Below are 25,479 nucleotides of genomic sequence, written 5' to 3' on the forward strand. Positions count from 1 at the left end.
ACTGATTCTTTTCAAGTACTTTGCTTGTTAATAACTTTTTTTTTTAAATAACTTTTTATTGGTGAAATGCCTTAAACAGGATTTTATCTGTAGAAGCCATGGTACTTATGGCTAACAAGTCATAACTTTTAGCAAATGACATGTCCTTCAAATCCCGGGTAATAATGCATACATACTATAATGACCTTTAACAATTTGTCAACTAAGGTTAGGTTTTAAAAATTAATATATTTTTCTTATTGTTAAGAAAGTTTCTGCACAAATATCTGAGAAAAGATAGAGCATAAAGTTAGAATCCACAGGGGCACCTGGGTGGCTCAGTTGGTTAAGTGACTGCCTTTGGCTCAGGTCATGATCCTGGAGTCCCAGGATCAAGTCCCACATCGGGCTCCCTGCTCGGCAGGGAGTCTGCTTCTCCCTCTGACCTTCCCCCCTCTCATGCTATCTCATTCTCTCTCAAATAAATAAATAAAATCTTTATTAAAAAAAAAAGAATCCACAACATACTGGTAACAAAGGTTTGTATATACAATAAACAACTCTTTTATCAGAGAATTTCTATTTGCAGTATTCCTACCGGTTCTAAAATTAGTTTCTTGAATTATAAAATTAAATATTTTATCCACTTTGTGAAAATATGAACAAAATAATGGGAGGAATCTAATCTAAGCCTCACTTCAAGACCAATTCAAGACTTGCCTTTTTCACGAGGCTTTCCAACCACCATAGTTCTCATGCCTACCTAATCACCTTAACATACTATTCTACTCATAGTAAGTACCCAATGTATGTGTGATATATATGTATTAGATACATATATATGTTTACATATTTGTATTCAAATATATGTGTTTATCCCCAACAACAGGTTGGCCTAAAACATCAGGTAACTGAAGCGCTAAAGAAAATCTGGCAATATTTTTATGTTACATGCCAGAGTAGAAGTGAGAATGGTACTCTGTACTGTTTATAGAATTAAAGTTAAGAATAGCTCAGACATTCTCTTCTTTTTGAGTTATATAAAAAGAAAGATAAGAGTATGTGAGGATTCCCGACATATACCGTATATTGAAATGGTCAGAATGCATAAAATACTTTTGAGAGGCGAGAGGGACGGTATTTCTAGAACTGACATTTTCCTAGAAAGAAAACCCAATCTAGTCCTCAATTTGTAGTTGTGTGTGTGTATATACAATTTATTTATATATAAATATATTTATTTATATCTTATATAACTGTCTTTCATATGGGACTCTAGGCATCCCCATCATCTCTTATGCTATACCCTCAACCCCAAAGAAACCTGCTCTGTACATAGTAGAAAAGGAATTCAATATTGCAGAATGAATGAAAGAAATAACTATAAAGAATCCATAATAGGGCACTGCACTTTTTCTTGAAAAATTATACAAAAATTCTACAGTTATTCTCGATTGTACCACTTAGTAAACTCTAGTTACAAGATGAGAACTAAATTTTTCCTATTTAAAAGAAGAAAAATTTAAAAAAACTTTTTTTCTATTTAATTCGTATCCATTCCACTTCATTTGTTCCTTTCAAAATACTCATAACAACTAACCAGGATCTCTCCCAAGTGACAGTTATCAATTATGCCAGGGTCTTTAAGAGACTAAATTGAACCTATTCTCTGTCTCTTAACTTTCTTCCTTTCCCATCAGTTTTCACCATATCACTTATTAAAGTTTAATTACCAAAACTAGAAGTGATGACATAGGGTCTGAAAATACACATTACAAGTGTAAAAACTGAGTTTTATTTCGTCACACATTTTCTGTATCACAGGATTTTTGTTACTTTATCTACTGCTGCCTCACAGGATACAACTATAAATTTGTTCCTATTATTTTATTCTATATTTAACCAGAAACTTTTAATTTGAAGAAGTCTTTTTTTGTTTCATCATAACAAAGTGGTAAAAAGTAGGCTTGAGAACTATCATTCTTTGGACATATATTAGTTTCAAATAGTTCTAGTCCTAATTTTTCTGAGTATCATAGAGCTCCAATGGTTTACTACAGACATCCTCCCAAAATCAAATACCTCCAAACACAAAATGGCACCACTATTTTTTCCAGTCAATGAAAGTTTTATGCTAACCTTGACTGTTTCCTCTCTCTACATATTCAATGTGCTCAATCAACACATCCTATCAATTCATTAATACCCCTAAAATCCAACCCTTCCTTTTCATTTCCACTGACTTCACTCAAGTCTAGACCCGCATCTCACCCAACATAAGCAATTTAATAATCTCAAGTGGTTTCCCCATACCTACTAGACTTTTACTCCTCCAATCCATCCTCTGCCCACTACCATTTAGCTAAAATACAGATCAGTGTAACATTGTTTCACAGCTCAAAAACTTTCTCATCAGAATACAGCCCCCAGGGCGCCTGGGTGGCTCAGTTGGTTAAGCGACTGCCTTCAGCTCAGGTCATGATCCTGGAGTCCTGGGATCGAGTCCCACATCGGGCTCCCCGCTCAGCAGGGAGTCTGCTTCTCCCTCTGACCCTCCTCCCTCTCATGCTCTCTCTCATTCTCTCTCTCGCAAATAAATAAAATCTTAAAAAAAAAAAAATTTAGAATACAGCCCCCACCTTAATTTTTAGGATCTTACTATCTCATCCAAAACTACATCCTTTGATCTTCTCTCCCATGTACTCCAGTAAAAAACCATCTTGTCCAGCCAAACCAGACAAATGTTCATCTCATGCATCCTGGATAGTTAAACCACAGATGTCTTTGTTCATAATTTTAACAATGGGGGGTAGGGGGCAGAATTTCCTTTTCATATTCCTGATCTAATTCAAGCCTCACTTCAAGACCAATTCAAGACTTGCCTTTTTCACGAGGCTTTCCAACCACCATAGGTCTCAAGCCTACTTCTTACCACTTTAACATACTACTCTACTCATAGTAAGTACCGAACGTATGTGTGAAGATTAACTCCTAGGATGACCGTTCATCCAGTTTGCCCAGGGAAGTCCTAATTTAAGCCTGTTGTTTTGGCATCCTAGCACTCCCTTGACTCTCAAATAGAGCCCAGGTTTGTACAATAAATTACTTTAGTTTTTCTTAATGTTCAGAACATTACTATTTCATGACTTAGAAATGTAAAGGGAACACAGTTACTAGAATGCAATCCTTATTCCTGCAATACAGCACTAAATACTTCTGGTTAGGTTGAGGCTGTATCGTGTAAGTATGCTGTAAGGCAATTATCTAAGGTGATTGTGCCCCCAGGGACATCTGGCAGTATCTGGAGGCATTTTTGTCTGGAGACATCCTACAATGCACAGGACAGCCTCCACAACAAAGAATTATCTGGCCCCAAATGTCAATATCCTCATATAAGAAACCTAGTAAGGGGGCGCCTGGATGGCTCAGTCGTTAAGCGTTTGCCTTCAGTTCAGGTCATGATCCCAGAGTCCTGGGATAGAGCCCCGCATTGGGCTCCTTGCTCTGCGGGAAGCCTGCTTCTCCCTCCCCCACTCCCCCTGCTTGTGCTTCCTCTCTCGCTGTCTCTCTGTCAAATAAATAAATAAAAAATCTTAAAAAAAAAGCTAGTAAGACCAAAATGCTATTTTTAAACAATGTAAATGTCTTATAAGAGGAAGTACTCTGGGGCGCCTGGGTAGCTCAGTCGTTAAGCGTCTGCCTTCGGCTCAGGTTATGATCTCAGGGTCCTGGGATCGAGCCCCGCATTGGCTCCCTGCTCTGCGGGAGGCCTGCTTCTCCCTCTCCCACTCCCGCTGCTCGTGTTCCCTCTCTCGCTGTCTAATAAATAAAATCTTAAAAAAAAAAAAATAGAGGAACTACTCTGATCTTTAATCATTTACTTTGATATGATGATTTTTATGTAATCAATTATGAAGAGTTTGGAATGAAATGGAAAGACTGAATTCCAGTTTTGCCATGTGCTTCTGGGCACAAGAGGCTGATAAAACTCAGAGGCTCAGTTTTCTAGCCCTTTAAGCATAGCTCTGCCTTCTGTTCCCACCTACATACAATTGCCGTACTAATCTTTCCAAAACACCATTTTGCTAAGAATATTCCACCACTCAAAAATCTCTTCCTAGATTTCACAGGCCATCCACAGTATGGTCCCAAACCCAACGATTTCTCACTTGTTCCCCAACATACTTCACTGAGGTATCTTCACAGGCTTTCTCTTTACCCTACTCAAATACAGCACTCATCTGTTTTGATTCTGACAGAACAGCAAGAAATACCTTCCACCTGTACCTAAGCCCTTTGTCACATTCAAGTCCATATATGCCTTTCTTCTATGAACTCTCATTGTTGGTTTCAGAGAGACCCGAATTCCGTGTTCATTCTGTCTCCAAATTAAACTGTAAGTACCCTGAAGCCTTAGTATCAGGTTCTACTTGCTCATTTAAAGAAATATTAACGTAGCAAGTACCATTGGCCAGGCACGGTGCTAGACAGGAAACTAAAGATGAATTAGGACAAAACTAGATTATACATAGTGCTATCTGTTAGCCTCTCTCATTCACTTGATGTACTACCATTGAGACCTGTAATGCCTGCTTGTGAAGTTCCAAGCCTCTAGACTTAGGTTTCTAGGATTCATCAGTTTTTTATTTTTTAAAGATTTTATTTATTTATTTATTTGACAGAGAGAGAGACACAGCAAGAGAGGGAACACAAGCAGGGGGAGTGGGAGAGGGAGAAGCAGGCTTCCGCTGAGCAGGGAGCCCAATGCGAGGCTTGATCCCAGGACTCTGGGCTCATAACCTGAGCCGAAGGCAGACGCTTAACCGACTGAGCCACCCAGGCGGCCCTTCATCAGTTTTTTAAATTTCATTTTTTAATCCTCTCCAGAACAGCCCTAGCTAAAAATAACCAATGGCAAACAAGAATTTTACTATGACAAGTCAACACAAGTCAATTATCTCCCTCCTAGAAAGGAAATTAGCAAGCCCACTCAAAAAATACTCACATCCTGAAATTACTAAATTATATTCTTTCTGCATCTAATATTAATAAAGACATACAACCTAATTACATCATCCTTATAAAATACAATACTAAATAGGCACTAAATACATACTTCTAAAACCTCCTAACTCGATAGCATCTATTAAGTTCCATTCCTCAATGTTATCAGACATACAGGCCACTTACTTGGCCTGGCCCACCCTTGCTTCTTATTCACACCTTTCAAACAAAACCCTTTAACAGCCACACAAAGTTGGTACTTTTTTACTCTCACAGAGTAAAGTTGGTACTTATTTCTCACAGAGAAATGAGCAAAATCTCTTGAATGGAGGGCTGTGTGTGGGAGGAGTTTCCTTCTAGTAAACTGTAGAAGTGGGAGATGGTTTGATTCATCCTCATGGATTCTAAACCTCTAATTTTTAACTAAACACTATCTCCCTCTTCACCTTACCTTTCCAAATACTTTCAAAAATTTCATATCAGGGGCACCTGGGTGGCTCAGATGGTTAAGCGTCTGCCTTCTGCTCGGGTCATGATCTCCGGGTCCTGGGATCGAGCCCCACGTCGGACTCCCAGCTCAGCCAGGAGTCTGCTTCTCCCTCTCCTTCTGCCTCTCCCCCACTTGTGCTTTCTGTCTCTCTCCCTCTCAAATGAATAAATAAAATCTTAAAAAAAAAAAATTCATATCAGATATTATGGTGCTGCATTATCTTGTTTTTATTATTTTTCACATTTCAAGGAGATACAATCACTTTTTCTTTTCCTCCCTATATACCCTTTAACACCTTTAAGAAATTTCACTTTTATTTCAGCATTTGAGCCTTTTCAAAGTCAAAGCAAACTGTAGGTTTTGCATTTTTTGGAGCCACACCTAGTTTAAAGACCTAGTTTTACAAAGCCTTCCTCTTCAATAAGCTAGTTTGTTCCTAAAGGTGTCCATTTCCTCCATAATTTGGATTCCCAAGTGAAAGACACCAGAGGATGTGATTTTGAGTAAATGCAACAGGCAAAATAAAAACTTATTATTACCTAAAGTCTTAAAACTTACATATTTTTAAAAAATTATTATTTTTATTTATTTATTTTGACAGCGAGAGAGGGAACACAAGCAGGGAATTGGGAGAGGAGAAACAGGCCTCCCGCTGAGCAGAGGGTCCAACACGGGGCTCAATCCCAGGACCCCGGGATCATGACCCAAGCCGAAGGCAGACGCCTAATGACTGAGCCACCCAGGCACCCCAAAACTTACATACTTCTACATGTTCATTTTTGCTACTAAACTAGCACAAGAGACAACATGCAGTGTGCTTTGGCCAGTATGAGTCCTTACCATAAGGAACAGTACGTTATTGTAAATCAACCCATTTACATTAAGACACTTAATTCTGCTACTTACCACTCAAATTGTTTCCTTTTTAAAAAAATGTCAAAATTAGGGGCGGGGCGCCTGGGTGGCTCAGTTGGTTAAGCGACTGCCTTCGGCTCAGGTCATGATCCTGGAGTCCCTGGATCGAGTCCCGCATCGGGCTCCCTGCTCGGCAGGGAGTCTGCTTCTCCCTTTGACCGTCCTCTCTCTCATGCTCTCTGTCTCTCATTCTCTCTCTCTCAAATAAATAAATAAAATCTTTAAAAAAAAAAAAAAAATTAGGGGCGCCTGGGTGGCTTATTTGGTTAAACGTCTACCTTCAGCTCAGGTCATATCTCAGGGTCCTGGGATTGAGCCCGGTGACCAACAGGCTCCCTGCTCATCGAGGAGTCTGCTTCTCCCTCTCCCTCTGACCCTCCTCCCTGCTTGTGCTGTCTCAAATAAATAAAATCTTTAAAAAATGAATAGAAAATTAAAAATGTGGGGCACCTGGGTGGCTCAGTCAGTTAAGCATCTGCCTTCAGCTCAGGTCATGATCCCAGGACCCTGGAATTGAGCCCCGTGTTGGGCTCTTTGCTCAGCAGGGGAGCCTACTTCTTCTCCCCCTGCCTGCCGCTCTCCGTGCTTGTGTGCTCTTTCTGTCAAAAAAAAAAAAAAAAGCCAAAATTAAACTGATTTACAAATATAGTTTTAGGTATGTTCCTAGCAGACAAGCAAGGAGGCAGGGGGCCTGGTAAGTGGGGGGAGAAGGGAAAAAGCCCTTCTGGTTTACAGGGCAGCAGCATCAGGTTCCCTAAAGTTTGGCATACAGATCTCTTTGCCCAGAAGGCTCACGAGATGTGAGCTACACACAGCTTTGGGGTTCCTTATCTGATATTCCCGGAAAATAAAAAAGTTTCACGGTTTTCCACCTCCACAAAAATAGATATACTTTATTTAGGCAAATCTGATATTAATATTTACACTTGGGGGGCGCCTGGGTGGCTCAGCTGGTTAAGCGTCTGCCTTCAGCTCAGGTCATGATCCCAGAGACCTGGGATGGAGCCCTGTGACAGGCTCCCTGCTCATTGGGAAACCTGCTTCTCCTTCTCCCTCTCCCTCTGCGCCTCCGCCCGCCCCTCCCCGCTTGTGTTCTCTCTCTTGCTCTGCTCTGCCTCAAATAAAATCTTTAAAAAATTAAAAAGAAAATTTACACTTGGGTAATTTCTTTTTAATTTTTAAAAATTTTTTATTTTTTATTTTTTAAAGATTTTATTTGTCAGAGAGACAGCGAGAGAGAGAGCACGCGCACAATCAGGGGGAGCGGCAGGCAGAGGGAGAAGCAGGCTCCTTGCCAAGCAAGGAGCCCAATGCGGGCCTCAATCCCAACACCCTGGGATCATGACCTGAGCACAAGGCAGACACTTAACCGACTGAGCCACCACCCAGGCGTCCCTGAGTAATTTCATTTTTAAAATGCAAAGTTAAATACAAGAATAATAGATAAAATCATATACAACAGCTGACCTGGGCTCCAGTTCTATCAAAAACACATGTCTAAACTTATTGGAACCAAATTTTTTTCATCTTTTTTTTTAAAGATTTTATTTATTTATTTGACAGAGAGACACAGCGAGAGAGGGAACACAAGCAGGGGGAGTGGGAGAGGGAGAAGCAGGCTTCCCGCGGAGCAGGGCCAGGACCCTGGGATCATGACCTGAGCCGAAGGCAGACGCTTAATGACTGAGCCACCCAGGCGCCCCTTTTTTCATCTTTGATATATAATCTTACTACCACTAAGTAATAAGGAAAACATCAATGGCTTTTTAATGTATCATGTTATATTATGATCCCTACCTATGTGACCACAAGGTAATGAAACTGACTTAAATCTCATAAACAGGATTTTTTAAAAAAGATTTGAGAGAGCGCACATGTGCATGAGTGAGAGGCGCAGAGGGAGAATCTCCAGCAGACTCCTCGCTGAGTGCAGAGCCCAATGCAGGGCTCAATCTCACAACCAAAGCTGAAACCAAGAGTTGGATGCTTAACCAACTGTGCCACCCAGGAGTCCCATAAATAGGATTTTTTTATTTATTTATTTATTTTTATTTATTTTTTTTTAAGATTTTATTTATTTATTTGACAGAGAGAGACACAGCGAGAGAGGGAACACAAGCAGGGGGAGTGGGAGAGGGAGAAGCAGGCTTCCTGCCGAGCAGGGAGCCCGATGCGGGGCTCGATCCCAGGACCCTGGGATCATGACCTGAGCCGAGGGCAGCCGCTTAACCGACTGAGCCACCCAGGCGCCCCAAATAGGATTTTTTAAATTATAAAAGCAATTTGTGTTCATAACAGGAAATTTAGAAATCACAAAAAGTACAAATAAGTTTAAAACAGGGTGCATCTGTTAACCCACAAAAGAGATATCACTATCTTCATTTTAAAACTGATTTTTTTGGGGGCGCCTGGGTGGCTCAGTTGTTAAGCGTCTGCCTTCGGCTCGGGTCATGGTCCCGGGGTCCTGGGATTGAGCCCCACATCGGGCTCCCTGTTCAGCGGGAGGCCTGCTTCTCCCTCTCCCACTCCCTCTGCTTGTGTTCCCTCTCTCGCTGTGTCCCTGTCAAATAAATAAATAAAATCTTTTTAACATCAGACACTATCTAGACAGTATTTTTTTCTTTAATTCATCATGGGAGAGTGTAGATTCAACACTGCTAGTATTCAGAATGTGTGGGAAACTCCTCATCTCAACTAGCCTAAGAGTCATCAAGTCAGGCAAGAATTTGGTCTCATTAGTTTCCAGCTTCACCTCATTTCAACTTAACATCACTGACAATCAGATTGATTAATGTAATTTAATGTAACTGAACTCTTACTACACATAAGATACTGAGAGCCTGTTCAGACACATGAAGATGAATATGATACTGTCCCTCTGCTGAAACTGCTCACAATCTAGATAGACTACAGAGACCAAAGTACAAGGTTGTCTTGTTACATTGACTCTAAAAATGGTGTGTAAACAGTGGTAGGTAACACTGAAAAGGAAATAAACTAAGCAGGATATTTAGAATTTCACAAAGAAAAAAGGTGCTCTGTTGCTGAATGAACATCAGAACATGCCACGGGGCAGGAATGTCCACGAAGTTTGCTGGCAACAGTAAGTAAACACAGGAAAAAGGAGAACTGGAATTGGACTGCTCAAGACTTTAAATACCTTGCTAACCCATTTTTATTTGCTAGCATAATAATGACTTTTAATAGTTTTCAAAACTCATACCTACCCTCACAAGGAAAAGAATCTTCCATTGCTAAGAATATTCAGAAAAATGTGCTATAGATTCAGAAAAGAAAAAAAAAAAATCTAAGGGCCCCTGGGTAGCGCAGTCGGTTGGTCATCTAACTCCTGGTTTCAGCTCAGATAGGGATCTCAGGGTGGTGAGGTCGACCCTGGCACTGGGCTCTGAGTTTAGCGAGGAGTCTGTTGGAAGTTTCTTTCTCCCTCTCCCTCTAGCCTTCCCCTCACTTGCTCGCTCTAAAATGAATAAATCTTTTTTTTAAAAAAAAAAAATCTATGATGCTCCCATTGCTAAAGATCTCTCCCACATTTAAGCTTAGCACTTTGTCTTGAAGGTATCTTATACTCCCAAATAGATTGCAATATTTTAATCACAGAAACAGAGTTAACACTCAGAAGTAACCTAATTCAACTAATTTTTATAAACTCTTTGTAACATCCTTTATCACAGGACTATTCAACAGTCCTCACTGCTGAATGTTACTTACACTTTTTTTTTTTAAGATTTTATTTTTTTAATGTAATCTACCCCCAATGTGGGGCTCAAACTTGTAACCCCGAGGTTGAGTCATATGCTCTACTAACTGAGCCAGCCAAGTGCACCTGCAGGTTACTTACACTTTTTAAAGACAGTCCATACCAGGGGCCCCTGGGTGGCTCAGCTGGTTGTCTGCCTTCGGCTCAGGTCATAATCACAGGGTCCTGGGATCGAGCCCCACACAGGCTCTCTGTTCAGTGGGGAGCCTGCTTCTCCTTCTCCCTCTGCCCCTCCCCCCCCATTGTGCTCGCTCGTTATCAAATAAATAAAATCTTCTAAAAAAAGTTTAAAATAAATACAGTCCGTACCACCTAGAAACAGCTCTATTAGAAAATTCTAACTTATATTAAATAAAAATTTGCCTGCCTCTAATTTATACCTATTGTTCTAGTAATGATCTCCAGAGTTATAGAGTAAGTCTAATAATCCTCATTATACTCCTTCAAATATTTAAAAAACATTCTCTTCCGAAAGCTAAATAACCATAGGTTAAATACACATCAAATGTTTTATTCTCACGCTTAGCATGAGTCTCAATTCACTCTATCAGCTATGTGACTTGAGTTTAACTTCATTACCTGTAATTTTATAACAGGGATAACATGACACATGCTACAACACAGATGAACTCTGAAGACACAAATTTAAGCCAGACAGAAAAGGGCAACTACTTTGTGATTTCACTTACATGAGGTACCTAGAGTAGTCAAATTCATAGACACAGAAAGTAGAATGGTAGCTGCCAAGAGCTGGGGGCAAGAGAATAGGGATATTGGGGAGTTACTGTTTATACAGAGTTTCAATGGGGAAGGATAAAAACTTCTAGAGATGGATGGTGGTGAGGACTGCATAAATCAGTGTATATGCCACTGATCTGTACACTTAAAATGGTTAAAATGGTAATTTTTTGTTTTGCATATGTTACAATAAAAAATGGAGATAACAATGTAAAATTATGCAGATTAAATGATTTGCCATGCATAAAATGCCTTATACAGTACTTTGTATACAGAACATAATTAAACAATAGTGACCGTAATATATTTTACCAACCATGTGGCCCTTGTTGGCCAAATTCCATTTTTTTAAGAAAGCAAGAACCTCATTATTATGTCTCTCAGCTTCCCCAACATTGTGCTGTTTACACATAGGGGTTCTAAGTATTTGTTCTCTTAATAAAAAAAATTTTAAGTCACATCAGAATCACTGGAAAACCACTAAGAAGGGAATAAAATGCTCACCTAGATGTGTAATTTCTTAATTCATTTAAAACACACACACACACACGTGGCAAAGAGCCACGTTACTTTAAAGTAACATCTCCTTGGTACAAAAGAGTCTAGAAAACAAACTTCAAGATGTTAATCAGCAAATAACTGCCAAGCTATTCAGATAAGTAGTGATAATTATACAAATCAAATGCTTTATTAATCTAGACTTAGCAAATAAAATTACAGTCAAATTCTACCAATGGTCTCCCATGAAAAGCATACATAAAAACAAAGAGGCCATGTAATAAAGTTCATTCTTAGATATGAAGGACCGTGAGTGAAAAAACAGAGCAAGTAAAAACCACATACTATCTAAGTTAGGGAAGTTTATCAATAAAATTTATTGATAAGAAGTCAGTCTGAGTTTAATATGTCTTCATAAACTTAAGAGAAAATTGATTTAAAGTAAAATGGATTTAACAAGACATGAATGACTTATTCGATTTCTAATTTCAAATTTTTTTGGGGGGGGGAGTGGAGGGGCAGAAGGAGAGAAAGAATCTTAAGCAGGCTCCCCACTCAGCGTGGAGCCCCACATGAGGCTTGATCTCACAACCCTGAGAACATGACCTGAGCCGAAATCAAGAGTTGGACGCTTAACTGACTGAGCCACCTAGGGGCCCCTCAAACATTTTTAAGAAGATACAACCATTTGTCCTCACCAGTCTGGATATTAAACAGCTTAAAAACAAGAGGCATGACCACCTGATCTCAAAGTCCATTTCTAATTTCACTTTCTATGATTTTATGTTCTGCAAAAGTTCCTAGGGGCCCTGCAAAGAGCCTGACAACTCATTATCAATTTTTCCTAACATCTCTATTTTCAATCTATTGTCTCCACTACAGATACAGGGGTTTATGTCAACAAATAATGGCTCTCTCAAACAAAAAAGGGAAAAAATAAAATTACAAACTTCTAGATACTAACAACTAATGTTAACTAACAAATACTAATTAGGTAATGCAGTCACTATATGTGCAATATTAAACTTTCAACTACAAAAGTGCAGCAGAGTAGATGAATAAACAACCTAAAACTCATTTAGAAAGTATTTCACATATACACTCCCCTTTTGCCCACATGTAAATTCCTTTTCAATTAGCACAATTCACAGTAAGGATGGAGAAAACAATCTTAAGAGACTTGAAGAGATGGACAAGTCAGTTCCTAACTCTCCTCCTCAACAAGAAATATTTTAAATAGTAAAGATTTTTATGCGTATATGTACTTGTTCATTCTTTTATATGAGGCCCTTAAAAAATTCTAATAAAAGCCATTAGTAAAAACTCCTTTCTCTGAAACCCAAGACTGCTTCTTTCCTCAATAAGGTACAACATTCTAGGTAAATTTAGTGAAGAAAATGTGGATTTATGGAAAATTAGACTGAAATTATTTTGTTTTACAAAAATGTAGGAGCCTAAGAGTAAAAGTACATGGAATCAAAGCACAGAAACACTAAAACCGAAATTAACTAAAAATATTAAATAACTGTACATGTAAAAACAGGGATGATATTATGAGAGTTGATTACAAGCCAACAGGCCAAGGGAAGATATGAATAATATTACTAACACAAATTTCAATTCTAGTACAAAGAAAAGATGTAATAGTGATATGGAAAGAAAGAAATGAGAACTGGGTCTGTTCTGACCATCACCAACAAATTAACTGGGGATATGAAAATGATCAAAATGCTTGAAGAGAACATTTCATTTTAGAGTTTATCACAGAATAAAAAAATTCTAAACACAGATAAGCAAATCAATTTTTAGAAAATTTGATCTAAAAACATTCATAGCACATTTGATGATGCTAAAAAATTATTTTTAATGGGAGTGAAACTGGTATTGTGCTTATGTTAAAAAAAAAAAAGTCCTTATCTTCTATTGTAATATTTAGTAAGTAAATGATATCTGGTTGGAATTTGCTTCAATATAGTCCAGGATGTTGAGGTTTGGGTGGTATAGATAAAACAAGAATGGTATGAGGTGTTAAGTGTTAAAGATGGGTAATAAGTTGAGGTTCATTCTACACTTCTATATGTTTGAAATTTTCCAAAATAAAAAGTTTTTTAAAATTTCAATGCAAAGATAGGCAAATCTGAAACTAAAATAATAAAACAGTGAACAGTGTGCCAAGAACTGTTCTTAATATTTTACATATATTACATTAAATTCTATATTACAATAATCATCTCTATTTTGGAGATAATGAAGAGGTTCAAGCACAGAGATTAAGTGGTTTGCCCAGGGTCCCACAGGTAAGAAGGCTGGGAGCAGGGACTTCAACTCAGGCTATCTAGTTCGAGTCAAAGCTCTCAGCTACTACGTTATCAGACTCCCAAGGGCCCCAAAGGCCAATTTAGCACAAGAATAATGAGTACAAAAAGAGGTCCTCATATACAGAAATAAAAATGTACACAGACATCAAGTTATTATAGACAAATGACCAAAAGACAGAACTGGGGGGACACATAATACCCTTAAGTAAATAACAGTATAAATCTTAAAAATAACAAAAATACAGATAATCAGAATTAGGTAAAGATTGAAATTTTTTAAAAATAAAGAGTAAGACTAACTGGGTTCCAATCCAATCTCAGCCATATACTTGAGTGACTATAAGTAAATTATTTAATCTAAGCTTTAATTTCCCCATCTTTAAAATGGAGGTTAATAATAGTCTGATCATATCCAATTATTATGAAGACAAAATATGAGGTGGTTAGCATAGTATCTGTCATATGTTAATGCAATAAATAATTGTTAGCTATAATTAAAAATAAAAGAGCAATAAAAATCACACTGAAGGATGTCTACTTTCACCACTTGTACCCAACATTATACTGGATGTTCTAGCCAGGGCAATTAAGCAAGAAGATAATAAAACAGGCACCCAGGTTGGAAAAGAGGTAGTAAAATTATCTTTATTAGCAGATGACATGATCTTATATATAAAAAAGTCCTAAGAAATACACACACACACACAAAAACAACTATGACAGTTAATAAGTGACTTCAGCAAGGCTGCAGAATATAATGAATAAACAAAAATCAACCTTATTTCTATATGGTAGCAATGAACAATCAAAAAATGAAATTAAGAAAAAATTCCATTTACAATGACATCAAGAAGAATAAAATAACTAGGAATAAAATTAACAAGATAAATGCAAAACTTATAACCTAAAAATTACAAAACATAGTTGAAAGAAATTAAAGCCCTAAGTGAATGGAAAGACACCCAATGTCCACAATTTCAAAGAATAAATACTGTTAAGCTCTCAATATAGACTGATCTACAAATTTATCTATAGACGCAATACAATCCCTGTCAAAATTCCAGCTGCTTTTGCTGCAATTTACCAGTTGATCCTAAAGTTCATATAGAAATACAAGAGACTGAATACCCAAAACAATCTTGAAAAAGAACAAAACTCCATGGAGGACTCGCACTTTCCAACTTTAAAACTTACTAAAAACCTTTAGTTATCATGACTGTTTACTACTGGCATAAGGACAAAGATCAATAAATAGAATTGAGAGCTCAGAAATAAATCCATACATTTATGGACAATCGATTTCAACAAGAGTACCAAGACAATTTCATGGGGACAGGAAAGTCTTCAAAAGGTACAGTGACAGGATATATACGTGCAAAAAGAATGAAGTTGGGACTCCTCCTCACATTACATAAAAACTCAAAATGGGTCAAAGCAAATGTTGGCAAGGACATGGAAAAACTGGAATCCTTTTGTAATGCTTGTCGGAATGCAAAATGGTGCAGCTGCTATGGAACACAGTATGGTGGCTCCTCAAAAAATTAAACACAGAATTACCATTTGATCCAGTAATTCTACTTCAAAAGAAGCGAAAGCAAAGACTTGAGGAGATATTTGTACACTCATGTTCACAGCGGCATTATTCACAATAGCCAAGAGGTAGAGAGAAATCAAATGTCTACTGACAGATGAATGGATAAAAAAAATGTGGTATATACATAGAACAGAATATTATTCAGTCCTAAAAAAGGAAACCACATGACCTGCTATACCACGAGTGAACCTTAAGGACATTATGCTAAGTGAAATAAACTAGTAACAGAAAGACAAATACTACATGATTCCACTTATGAGGCATCTAATCTCATAGAAACAAAGTAAAATGGTGGTTGCCAGGAGCTGGGGAAAAGGGAGGCAAGGAGTTGCTGTTCTGTGGGTGTAGAGTTTCAGTCATGCAGGATGGAAGGATTCTGGGGACCTGTTGCACAATAATGTGAATGTGGTTGACAATAATGAACTATATACTTGGAAACTGTTTGAAGGCTGACTTTTGTGGGAGTTTTGTGCCACAAAAAATAGCACATACATATAAATTCCATATTTAAATATGAAAATCATATGCATCACACAGCTCAGGTTTGGGATAGGAAGATTTAAGTGTTGCTTTTTCTTGCCCATTGAGGATTATAAGATTAAATAAAGCTTTAGAGACAGCCCCCTACCCCGCCCTGCAAAGGAAGGAAATTGAGACATTCTACAACATGAATCTTGAAGACATTGTGCTAAGTGAAATAAAGCAGTCACAAAAGCACAAATATTGTATGATTCCACATATATGAGTTATTTAGAGTAGTCAAATCATTGAGACAGAAAGAATGGCTGTCAGGGGCTAGGGAGAGAAGGGGAGTTATTGTTTAATCGGTATGGAATTCCAGTTTGGGAAAATGAAAAAGTTCTGAAGATGGATGGTGGTGATGGTTGCACAACAATATAAAATGTACTTTAATGCCATTGAACTATACATTTAAAAATGGTTTAACGTGGCAAATTTGATACTACGTATATTTTACCCACAATTTAAAAAATGGATCAAAGGGGCGCCTGAGTGGCTTAGTTGGTTAAGCATCTGCCTTCGGCTTGGGTCATGATCCCAGGGTCCTGGGATTGAGCCCTGCTTCGGGTTCCCCCCTCAGCAGAAAGCCTACTTCTCCCTCTCCCTCTGCCTGCCTTTACCTCTGCTTGTGCACGTGCTCTCTCTTTCAAATAAAATAAAAACAGGTCAAAGACTTAAATATAAGAGTTAAAATTATAAACCTCTTAGAAGATAGGAATAAATCTTGTGATCTTGGATTAGACACAGGTTTCTTAGACATGACATCAAAAGCACAAGCAACAAAAGAATAAATAAAACTTTATAATATTAAAAACTTTGTGCTTCAAAGGACTCCATCAAGAAAGTGAAAAAAACAAAAAACAAAAAAAACCAGGGACACCTGGCCGGCTCAGTCAGTTAAGTGTCTGCTTTTGGCTCAGGTCATGATCCCAGGGGCCTGGGACTGAGTTCCTTGCTCAGCAGGAATCCTGCTTCTCCCTCTGCCTACCGCTCCCTCTGCTTGTGCTCTCTCTCTCTCTGACAAATAAATAAAATCTTTTTTTAAAAAAAGAAAAAAAGTGGGGAAAAAAACAGAATGAGAAAATATTCGCAAATCATATATTTCATAAGGGATTAGCATCCAGCATATATACTCTTACAACTTATTATAAAGACAATTAACACAATTAGAAAATGGGTAAATGGTTTGAATAGACATTTCTCCAAAGACAGACAAATGGCCAATAAATAGCTGAAAAGATGCTCAACACCATTAGTCATTAGGGAAATGCAAATCAGAACCACAATGAGACACAGGTAGAATGGCTATATAACAAAAAAGACAATAAGAAGTGTTGGAGAGAATGTGGCAAAACTGGAACCCTTGTGTATTGCTGATGGGAATGGAAAACAGTCTGGCAGTTCTCAAAAAGTTAAACATGGAGTTACCATTTGAACTAGTAACTCCACTCCTAGGTATATACTCAAAAAATGAAAACATGTCCATATAAAAACTTGTAAATAAATGGTCATAGCAGCATTTTTCATAAAAACTAAAAGGTGGAAAGAACCCAAATTCTCATCAACTGATGAATGGATAAACAAAATGTGGCAATATTATTCAGACATAAAAACGAATGAAAAGGGGCGCCCGGGTGGCTCAGTTAAGCGGCTGCCTTTGGCTCAGGTCATGATCTTTGGGTCCTGGGATTGAGTCCTGCATCAGGCATCCCTGCTCAGCAGGGGGTCTGCTTTTCCCTCTCCCTCTGCCTCTGACCCTCCCCCACCTCGTGTGCTATCTCAAATAATCTTAAAAAAAAAAAAAAAGGAAAAAAAGGAAATGTTCTGATACATGCTACAACATGAACCTTAAAAACATCATGCTAAATGAAAGAAGCCAGACACAAAATGCCACATATTACATAATTTCATTTATATGAAATGACCGGAATAAGCAGTTCCATACTCACAGAAAGTATGTAAATGGATGTGGGGTGAGGGGGAAATGGGAAGTGACTGATAATGGGTTTGGTGGTTTTTTGGGGTTTTGTTTTTTAAGCAGGGGGGCAGGAAGGGTACTAATGAACATGTTCTAGAATCAGATAGTGGTGACAGCTGCACAAGTTTGTGAATATACTAAAAAAAAGCCACTAAATTACACTTCTTAAGGGCAAGTTTTATTGCATGTGAATTACAATCAACAAATATTTATGGATAAAAAAAGTATACTAAGGGCATTAGTATCAAAAGAGGGATAGCCCATAATATGGGAGCAAAATATGCAATAAGGCTAAATGACAAAGAGTGGGCAGAAATATTCTTTACCTTCTGCATTTCTGTCAATACTTTGTTCAAATGGGCAGCCCAAATAAACATTTGTCAAAGGAAACTGAATTTCAAATAAAGCAAGGTGATAGACAATAAGTCAGAATGTAAGCCAGAATATAGCTTGAAACAGATTTAGGCCTACCCCTCCAAATAATGTAAAATAATTGAAATTTTGTCACTGAATTATTGATTCAAAATATGTCAATCTAAAGTACCATGTCAGGTTGAATACACACTTTTCCAAAGAAGACATCCAGAAGGCAAACAGATATGTGAAAAGAAGTTCAACATCACTCATCACCAGGGAAATACAAATCAAAAACACAATGAGATACCACCTCATACCTGTCAGAATGTATAGAATTAACAACACAGAAAACAACAGATGTTGGTGAGGATGTGGAGAAAGGGGAACCCTCTTACACTGTTGGTGGGAATGCAAACTGGTGCAGCCACTCTGGAGAACAGTATGGAGGTTCCTCAAGAAGTTAAAAATAGAACTACCTTACAACCAGCAACTGTGTTACTAGGTATTTACCCAAAGGATACAAAAATACAGATTGGGGTAAATGCACCCTGATGTTTATAGCAGCAATGTCCATTATAGCCAATATTGTATATGTACATATACACACAATGGAATATTACTCAGCCATCAAAAAGAATGAAATCTTGCCATTTGCAATGATGCGGATGGAGCTAGAGTGTATTATGCTAAATGAAGTAAGTCAGAGAAAGACAAATACTATATGATTTCACTCACATGGAATTTAAGAAACAAGACAGATGGACATATGGGAGGGGGGGAAAAGAGAGGGAAACAAACCATAGGAGACTCTTAACAATAGAAAACAAACAGAGTTGATGGAGGAAGGGAGAGGGGGGATGGACTAGATGGGTGATGGGTATTAAGGAGGCCACCTGTTATGATAAGCAGTGGGTGTTTTATGTGAGTGATGAACCACTTAATTCTACTCCTGAAACCAATATTGCACTGTATATTATCTAACTAGAATTTAAATAAAAATATAAAAAATATTAATAAAATAAAATAACCTGTCAGGGTCAAAAGTGTAGGTAAGAGGAAATATGATACTTTTTAAAGAGAAAAATAAGCACGTCTAGAATTTCTAGACCAAACTTATTCCTTGCAAAATTCAAAACTTAAACAAAATGTGAAGTTAAAAAAGGAAAAAGCCAGAGGATTCACCATGAACAAGTCAAAACAAATAAAATGCAATTTCTACTTTGATAGGTTTACTTCATTGCAGTTAAGACACTGTAGGCACAGTATAACTTAATTATAGCAAGCAACTGGCAAAATCTTTCATAATATCCATACAAAATGGCATATGGGGACGCCTGGGTGGCTCAGTCTGCCTTGGGCTCGGGTCATGATCTCAGGGTCCTGGGATCGAGTCCCGCATTGGGCTCCCTGCTCAGTGGGGAGCCTGCTTCTCCCTCTGCCTGCCGCTCCCCCTGCTTGTGTGCACATGTGCACTCACGCTCTCTGACAAATCTTTTAAAAAAATGGCATATGGGCTTGATAATAACAAATGGAACTAAGTTACTGAAAAACCACAATGTGTGCTGATTAATAGATTGATGTTAATCAGGAGGGATTCTAGTTGAGCTGCACATTTCAGAGCCCTTTATTCTGTCATTTTAACAACTTGAATGAAGACCCAGTAGGTATGCCTATTAAATGTGAAAATGACAAAAAATAATATTAAATGCCTAAATCAAGACTAAGAAATGAAATCAAGACTAATTTAAATATAAGCCATATATATATATGATATATATATGAACACAAATACAAAAGCCTAAAGAATTCATTGCACAAAAACAGGGTTAGGGAGACTTAGTTTAACAATTAATGTATAAAAGATACTAAGTGTAATTGACACTACTGGATCATATTAAACATAAGCAACAGAAACCAAAACTGTTAATGAAATATTTGGTTTCAAAATAACAGCATTTACCTCAAGCAAGGTGTATCCACCACACACTGTCTGGTCAAGTATCATCTAAAATGCTAAGTACAGGGGCACCTGGCTGGCTCAGTCAGTACAGCATACAACTCTTGATCTGGGGTTTGTAAGTTCAAGCCCCATGACAGGTGCAGAGATTAAAAAAAAAAAAAAATCTTAAAAAAAAGAATAAAATGCTGAGTACAGACAGTTCTGAGTACCATGTTTAATGACAATGCGCAACTAGAATTCATTGAGAAAAGTGATCACGGTCGAAGGATCAGAAAGTTATATTAACTAGGAATGATGAAATAAACTGGGACTGTTTTACTCTGCAGAAGAGATGAGAATGCTCAGTGTGTGTGGTGGGTAGAAGAGGTCAACAGGATCATGACAGCAGTCTTCAAATATTTTAAGGGGCCATTCATATGGAAAAGGGATTATACCTGGAAAAAGCAAAATACAGGGGGAACAGCATAGGCTTTGATGTCATGAAGTCCTGGATTCAAACCCTGACTCCATCATTTACTGTGTGTTATTTGATGCTTAGAAAGATTGTTTCCTGGACGCCCGTGTGGCTCAGTCGTTAAACGTCTGCCTTTGGCTCGGGTCATGATTCCAGGGTCCTGGGACAGAGATCCGCATTGGGCTCCCTGCTCAGCGGAAAGCCTGCTTCTCCCTCTCCCATTTCCCCTGCTTGTGTTCCCTCCCTCGCTGTCTATCAAATAACTAAATAAAATTTTTAAAAAAAAAAAAAAAAAAGGTTGTTTGCTTACCTAAAAATGATACTTAATTCACAAGTGGATGAAAATTAAATGCAAAAATGTTTATAAGCTACCCGGCATAGCCTAATACACTGTGACGTACAATGATGTTAACTGCTTTCTCTGACTCTTCTGAGTTGTTCTGTAACAGTGCTTTCCAAACTGAGATAAAATCCATTAATGGGTCACAAAATCAGCTTAATGGGTTGTAACTAGCATTTTTTCCCTAAAGAAACAGAAAATATTAGAGCTTACCACATGCACTAAAAGTAACTATACCTTTGTGATACATTTGTTTCAATTATTCATATACTTGTGTAATAGGCTATGATGTAAAATGTATTTCTTTATCATGAAGGTGGGTCCAAAAAAAGCCATCAAAAAGGCTGTGAAAGCCACTGGTCTGAAGCACTGTTTTCTAAGTGTGTTCTATAGGTACTAGATCCTTGGGAGCTCAAAAAAAGTTTACCACTTAGAAATTTACTATATTCAATATACAATTAGCATATTAAACAGGTCCAGGATTAAAGAAACCTGTTTACTTTTGTTAAACTATTTTTCCCACATGTATTTAACCTCAGACTCACCATTATTTTTTCACACAGTATCTATTAACATCTTCAGAACTAGCATTTTATAGTGTACACTTGGGGAAAAACATTACATGAAAAAGAAGGTACAATGGGTGTCAAGTTACAGAAAGTAAATTTTTGGTATGCTAAGAAAAAATTCTTAATTCTTTGAAATCATCCCCCCCCGCACTAACATCCACCCCTTCCCACTTGTACTCCAAAAGCATACTCTAAAGCACTTTAAATGATTTATAAAACTTTCAATTCACACAAATCTTTTCAGAAAAAGGAAAGGATCAAGATATGTAGCCAGGATCAAAGCAATAAGCAGGAACCATCTGGTAAAAGAAAACTCTGGCACAGTATTTAAGACTTGCTTTACCTGAACAAACTCTGCTCAGAAACCAAAGCAGCAAAATACGTATTCAGCTTCCCCAAGTGGAGTCAGTGTTCTAATAATACATAATCTAAAACGGGCTCGTGAGTGCAGCTAATCCTCATTATTAAGAGCATCATTATCATCATCACTTGGAAGAGGCATGTGATGATATTTAAATGACTCTGGATTCTTTTAAAGTGTACACACACCCAGGATTCCTTTGGGAGGACGTGATCTCACACTAATATGAAAAACTGTCACTACCATAGACAGTTCTAATAATATTTCGTATTACTTGGAAATAAAATAACAGCTTGATATCATATATTCGAGTATCTCTGTAATTCAAACCTTCCTAATTGGGAGTTACAAATAATCTGACTCTGCTCTAGCAGTTGTCAGAGCATAAAGGCCCTTCCCACTCTTTCCCCACCCTCAGGCTCCTAAGCCACCTCTCCTCAAAGTTCGCCTCAGCTACTTTGAACCATTATTTTCTTCCCAATTTTTGAGCATTCTCAGTACTTTTGTTCCTCTCACTCTTTTTTTTGCAATTCACTGTATATCTCCTAGCTTATTTAACTGCATAAAACTTGGCTCCCAAGACTGTAACTGCCTTAATGAACAGGGATCAACATGTTAATGAATCTTTAGACTTTCCCACAAGATCCTGTAAGAGCTTACTAAATATTTCGCGATTTAAATAACTAGGCTTAAGAGTAACTGCAGTTAGTTTTGGAGAGTTTACTATGTGTCAGACCCAGTGCTAAAACCATACATGAATTATCTCATGTAATCTTCACAACTCCATAGAGATAAGAACTATTATTTTCTCCATCAAATAGAGGAAAAACGTGAAGCTCAGAGTAACTTGTCCAAGGTCACACAGCTCGTGTGGCAGAGCCAGGGCCTGAATCCAGGCAAAGCTCTTAACTATCTCAGTAACTGTAAAGTTGCACCTCTGCAGTATTAGAGTCCATGAAGAATTTCCACTTCACTGGCTTAAAAGTTTCAATTTCAACAAAGAGTTGACACATTTTAGCTACAAATCGAAACTTTAAAAAGGGATAAATTAAGACAGTTTCTCATAGACATCTTTATGGGGTTGCAATAAAATGAGGGAGAATGCCTCCCATGACCTTTCTATTTATGTAAGTGATATTATGGTATAGGTCACAATTCTATCAAGAAGTAGCTTATGACAATACAGCTTTGGTTTATATTTTTAAAATAGGGCTTCTTTTCTCTGCCCCTAGGATGACATGGAAATTAAGGACGGATGTGATAACTGTCACTTCACAGCACCGAAAAATGACAGCCCCAATTCTTGTTTAAAAAATAAGAGCCAGGCTCTTGTTCCACCCTTGACTTTTCACACAAAGCAGTACCATCCTCTGCCCTCTTCACACAAAGCAAGCTTTACCCCACTACCCAAAAGGGGAGTGCTGATTCACACGGTCTCCCCGTCGCGGCCAGAAATGTACCCATCTCCCACCGGTCCAAACCACTGACGACCGCACTAGAACACTCTGGTCTGCTCCCCGCACCCGGTGATACCTCATCATGCAGACCCCTCCCCGACATCCAAAATACTCAGACCACACTCCGAAAGCCAACATTTCACACAAAGCAAGATCCTTTCTTTACAAAGCAGTTTCCCACCGCCGACTCCTCCCCCCGCGAGGAGCCCTTCCTTCCCAGGCTGTGCCAAACCACAGACCCCAACAGGGTCTAAAACCCAGAGGGTCCACCACAACCCAGGGGAAAATAAAACTAGCTACAACGCCGTTCGTTCCTCTAGCACGCCTTGAATCCCCAACTCCAGTTGACCTTTCCGCAGCCAAAGCAAAAAACCCACCAGTCCCCGTCAAGAGAGCGGATCTGGCTACACAAAGCGAGGTGTCTTACCAGGGGTACCCTCGGAAGACGCTCTCCGCCCCCGGGCCCGTCCCCGCCCAGCCCCGGCCCGACGGCCTGCGCTCACCAGCTCTCCTCCTCCTCCTCCCAGCCTGACAGGCGCTCCAGCTCCTCGGGCCGCAGCGGCTCCACCTCGTCCAGAAAGCCGCCCTCGCCCGCTGCCAGCAAGGAGGTGGCGTCCCGCAGCTCCTCGCTACTCGTCCGCCTCGGGCCCGACCCGACCCCGCTGCCGGACTTGGCGTTGAGGCCCAAGGGGAAGCCCCGAGGGGACGCCGCGCCGGAGGAGGGAGTGGACGAGCCAGCCCGAACCGGACTGCCGGGCCCGAGGGAGCCGACGCCCTGCACGGCCCCCGAGCGGCTCCTCAGCTGTTCGTTCTGCTTCTCCAGCTTCTTCACCAGCTCCTGCAGCTTCCGCACCTCCTGGTCCGCGTTCACGTTGGAGTTAACGTCCTCCATCCCGGCCCCGCCGCCTGTGCCGCCTGCCACCCGCTCGGACTCACAGCGACAGGGAGAGGGCCAGGGCAAAGAGGCGTCGCCGCCGCCGCTCACTCTAGCCGAGGCGCCGGCATACAGCAGGGCCAGGCCCCACCGCCAGGGTCCCCCCAGCTCGGGTTCCGAAGCGCCGCTGGCCCCAGCCGAGCCGCCTCATCTGCGCCGGCTCCAGGATTGGGGGAGGCGGCGCCAATATCCGGCCTCGGCCGCCATCTTCCCTCCGTCCCTCCGCCCCCCGCAGCCCGGCCCCGTCGGTGACCTCAGAGCGTCGGAGGTGGACGCGGCCGGCGGCGGGCGCTGAGAGGAGCGAGCGCAGAGCTCGCGGAGGGGCGGGGCCGTGGGCGAGGCCGGTGGGCGGGTCCTCGGCCGGAAGGGGCGTGTCCGGGGCGCCGTGGAGGTGGGAAGCTGCCCCGCTGGCTGGGAAGAGCGATTCTGGCCGCAGGCGGGGCCCCCGCGGGGAGATAGGCTCGCAGAGGCGGGAGAGGAGTAAAGACTTGGCTGTGGGTAGGGCTAAGATCGCAAACTCAGATTCTCCGCCTATTGGTCTTGGATGGGGGGGGGGCGTGTGATGTGTTCTCCACCCCCAAACACTGGCGTGTGGGACCAGCGCCTGATCCTATCTCCTGGCTGGTTCTCTGGTGGGCGCTTAGCCGGACCCCTTGGAAAGAGTTTATTTTGTCTGTTCAGCAAATATTCATTCGATACCTACTTGAAATAGGAGATTGTAAGCGCTGGCAGGAGCCTCAGGGACTGTCGGTGACCTCTTTCTTCCTCTGAAAATGAGAAAACAGAATCGCAAATGGTTGAGAGGTCTAAGGTCAAAATAATAGCCAGAAGTTGTTGAGTGCTTACTATGGGCCAGACACTATGCTAAGCATTTTTTTTTTTTTTAAAGTAGGCTCCACACCCAGCGAGGAGCCCAAAGCCCGCTGGAACTCACCGGAGAGCAAGACCCGAGCCCAGATAAGAGTTGGCCGCTCAACGGACTGAGCCACCCAGGCGCCCCTGTACTAAGCATTTTAAAGGCATCTCATCGATTAAAACAGTTTTTCTCACTTAAAGTTTACTGCACACTGGCTTGGAAGCGGGGGATAGAAAACCGCTCCTCTTACCTTTATTTATTGATGCGTAATCTGCTCTTTGGATCGTTTTCTTGGGAAAAACTTTTTCATGGTGTGGCTTGCCTTTTTAAAAAGTGTATTAAGAGAACTTAATAAATAAACATTAAAAACTAAAATAAAC

General features: G+C 39.8%; 1 protein-coding gene across 4 annotated transcripts in view; it reads right to left on the minus strand.

Annotated features, from left to right (window-relative positions):
* The window catches only part of SLAIN2 (SLAIN motif family member 2), an 80,924-nt gene extending 56,456 nt beyond the window's left edge, over positions 1–24,468 (minus strand). For 3 of the 4 annotated variants that reach the window (XM_021701575.2, XM_021701574.2, XM_021701573.2), the window contains exon 1: positions 23,813–24,468. In XM_021701575.2, coding sequence (XP_021557250.1) covers positions 23,813–24,201 — 389 coding nt within the window. In that variant the 5' untranslated portion in view covers positions 24,202–24,468. Of the gene's footprint in view, positions 1–23,385; positions 23,457–23,812 lie in introns of those variants that run through there. The other variant, XM_044912993.1, reaches the window with a different exon arrangement.
* Between the last annotated feature and the right edge of the window lie 1,011 nt (positions 24,469–25,479).

This window comes from Neomonachus schauinslandi, chromosome 2 (genome assembly GCF_002201575.2).
Source record: "Neomonachus schauinslandi chromosome 2, ASM220157v2, whole genome shotgun sequence".
Classification (NCBI taxonomy): domain Eukaryota; kingdom Metazoa; phylum Chordata; class Mammalia; order Carnivora; family Phocidae; genus Neomonachus; species Neomonachus schauinslandi.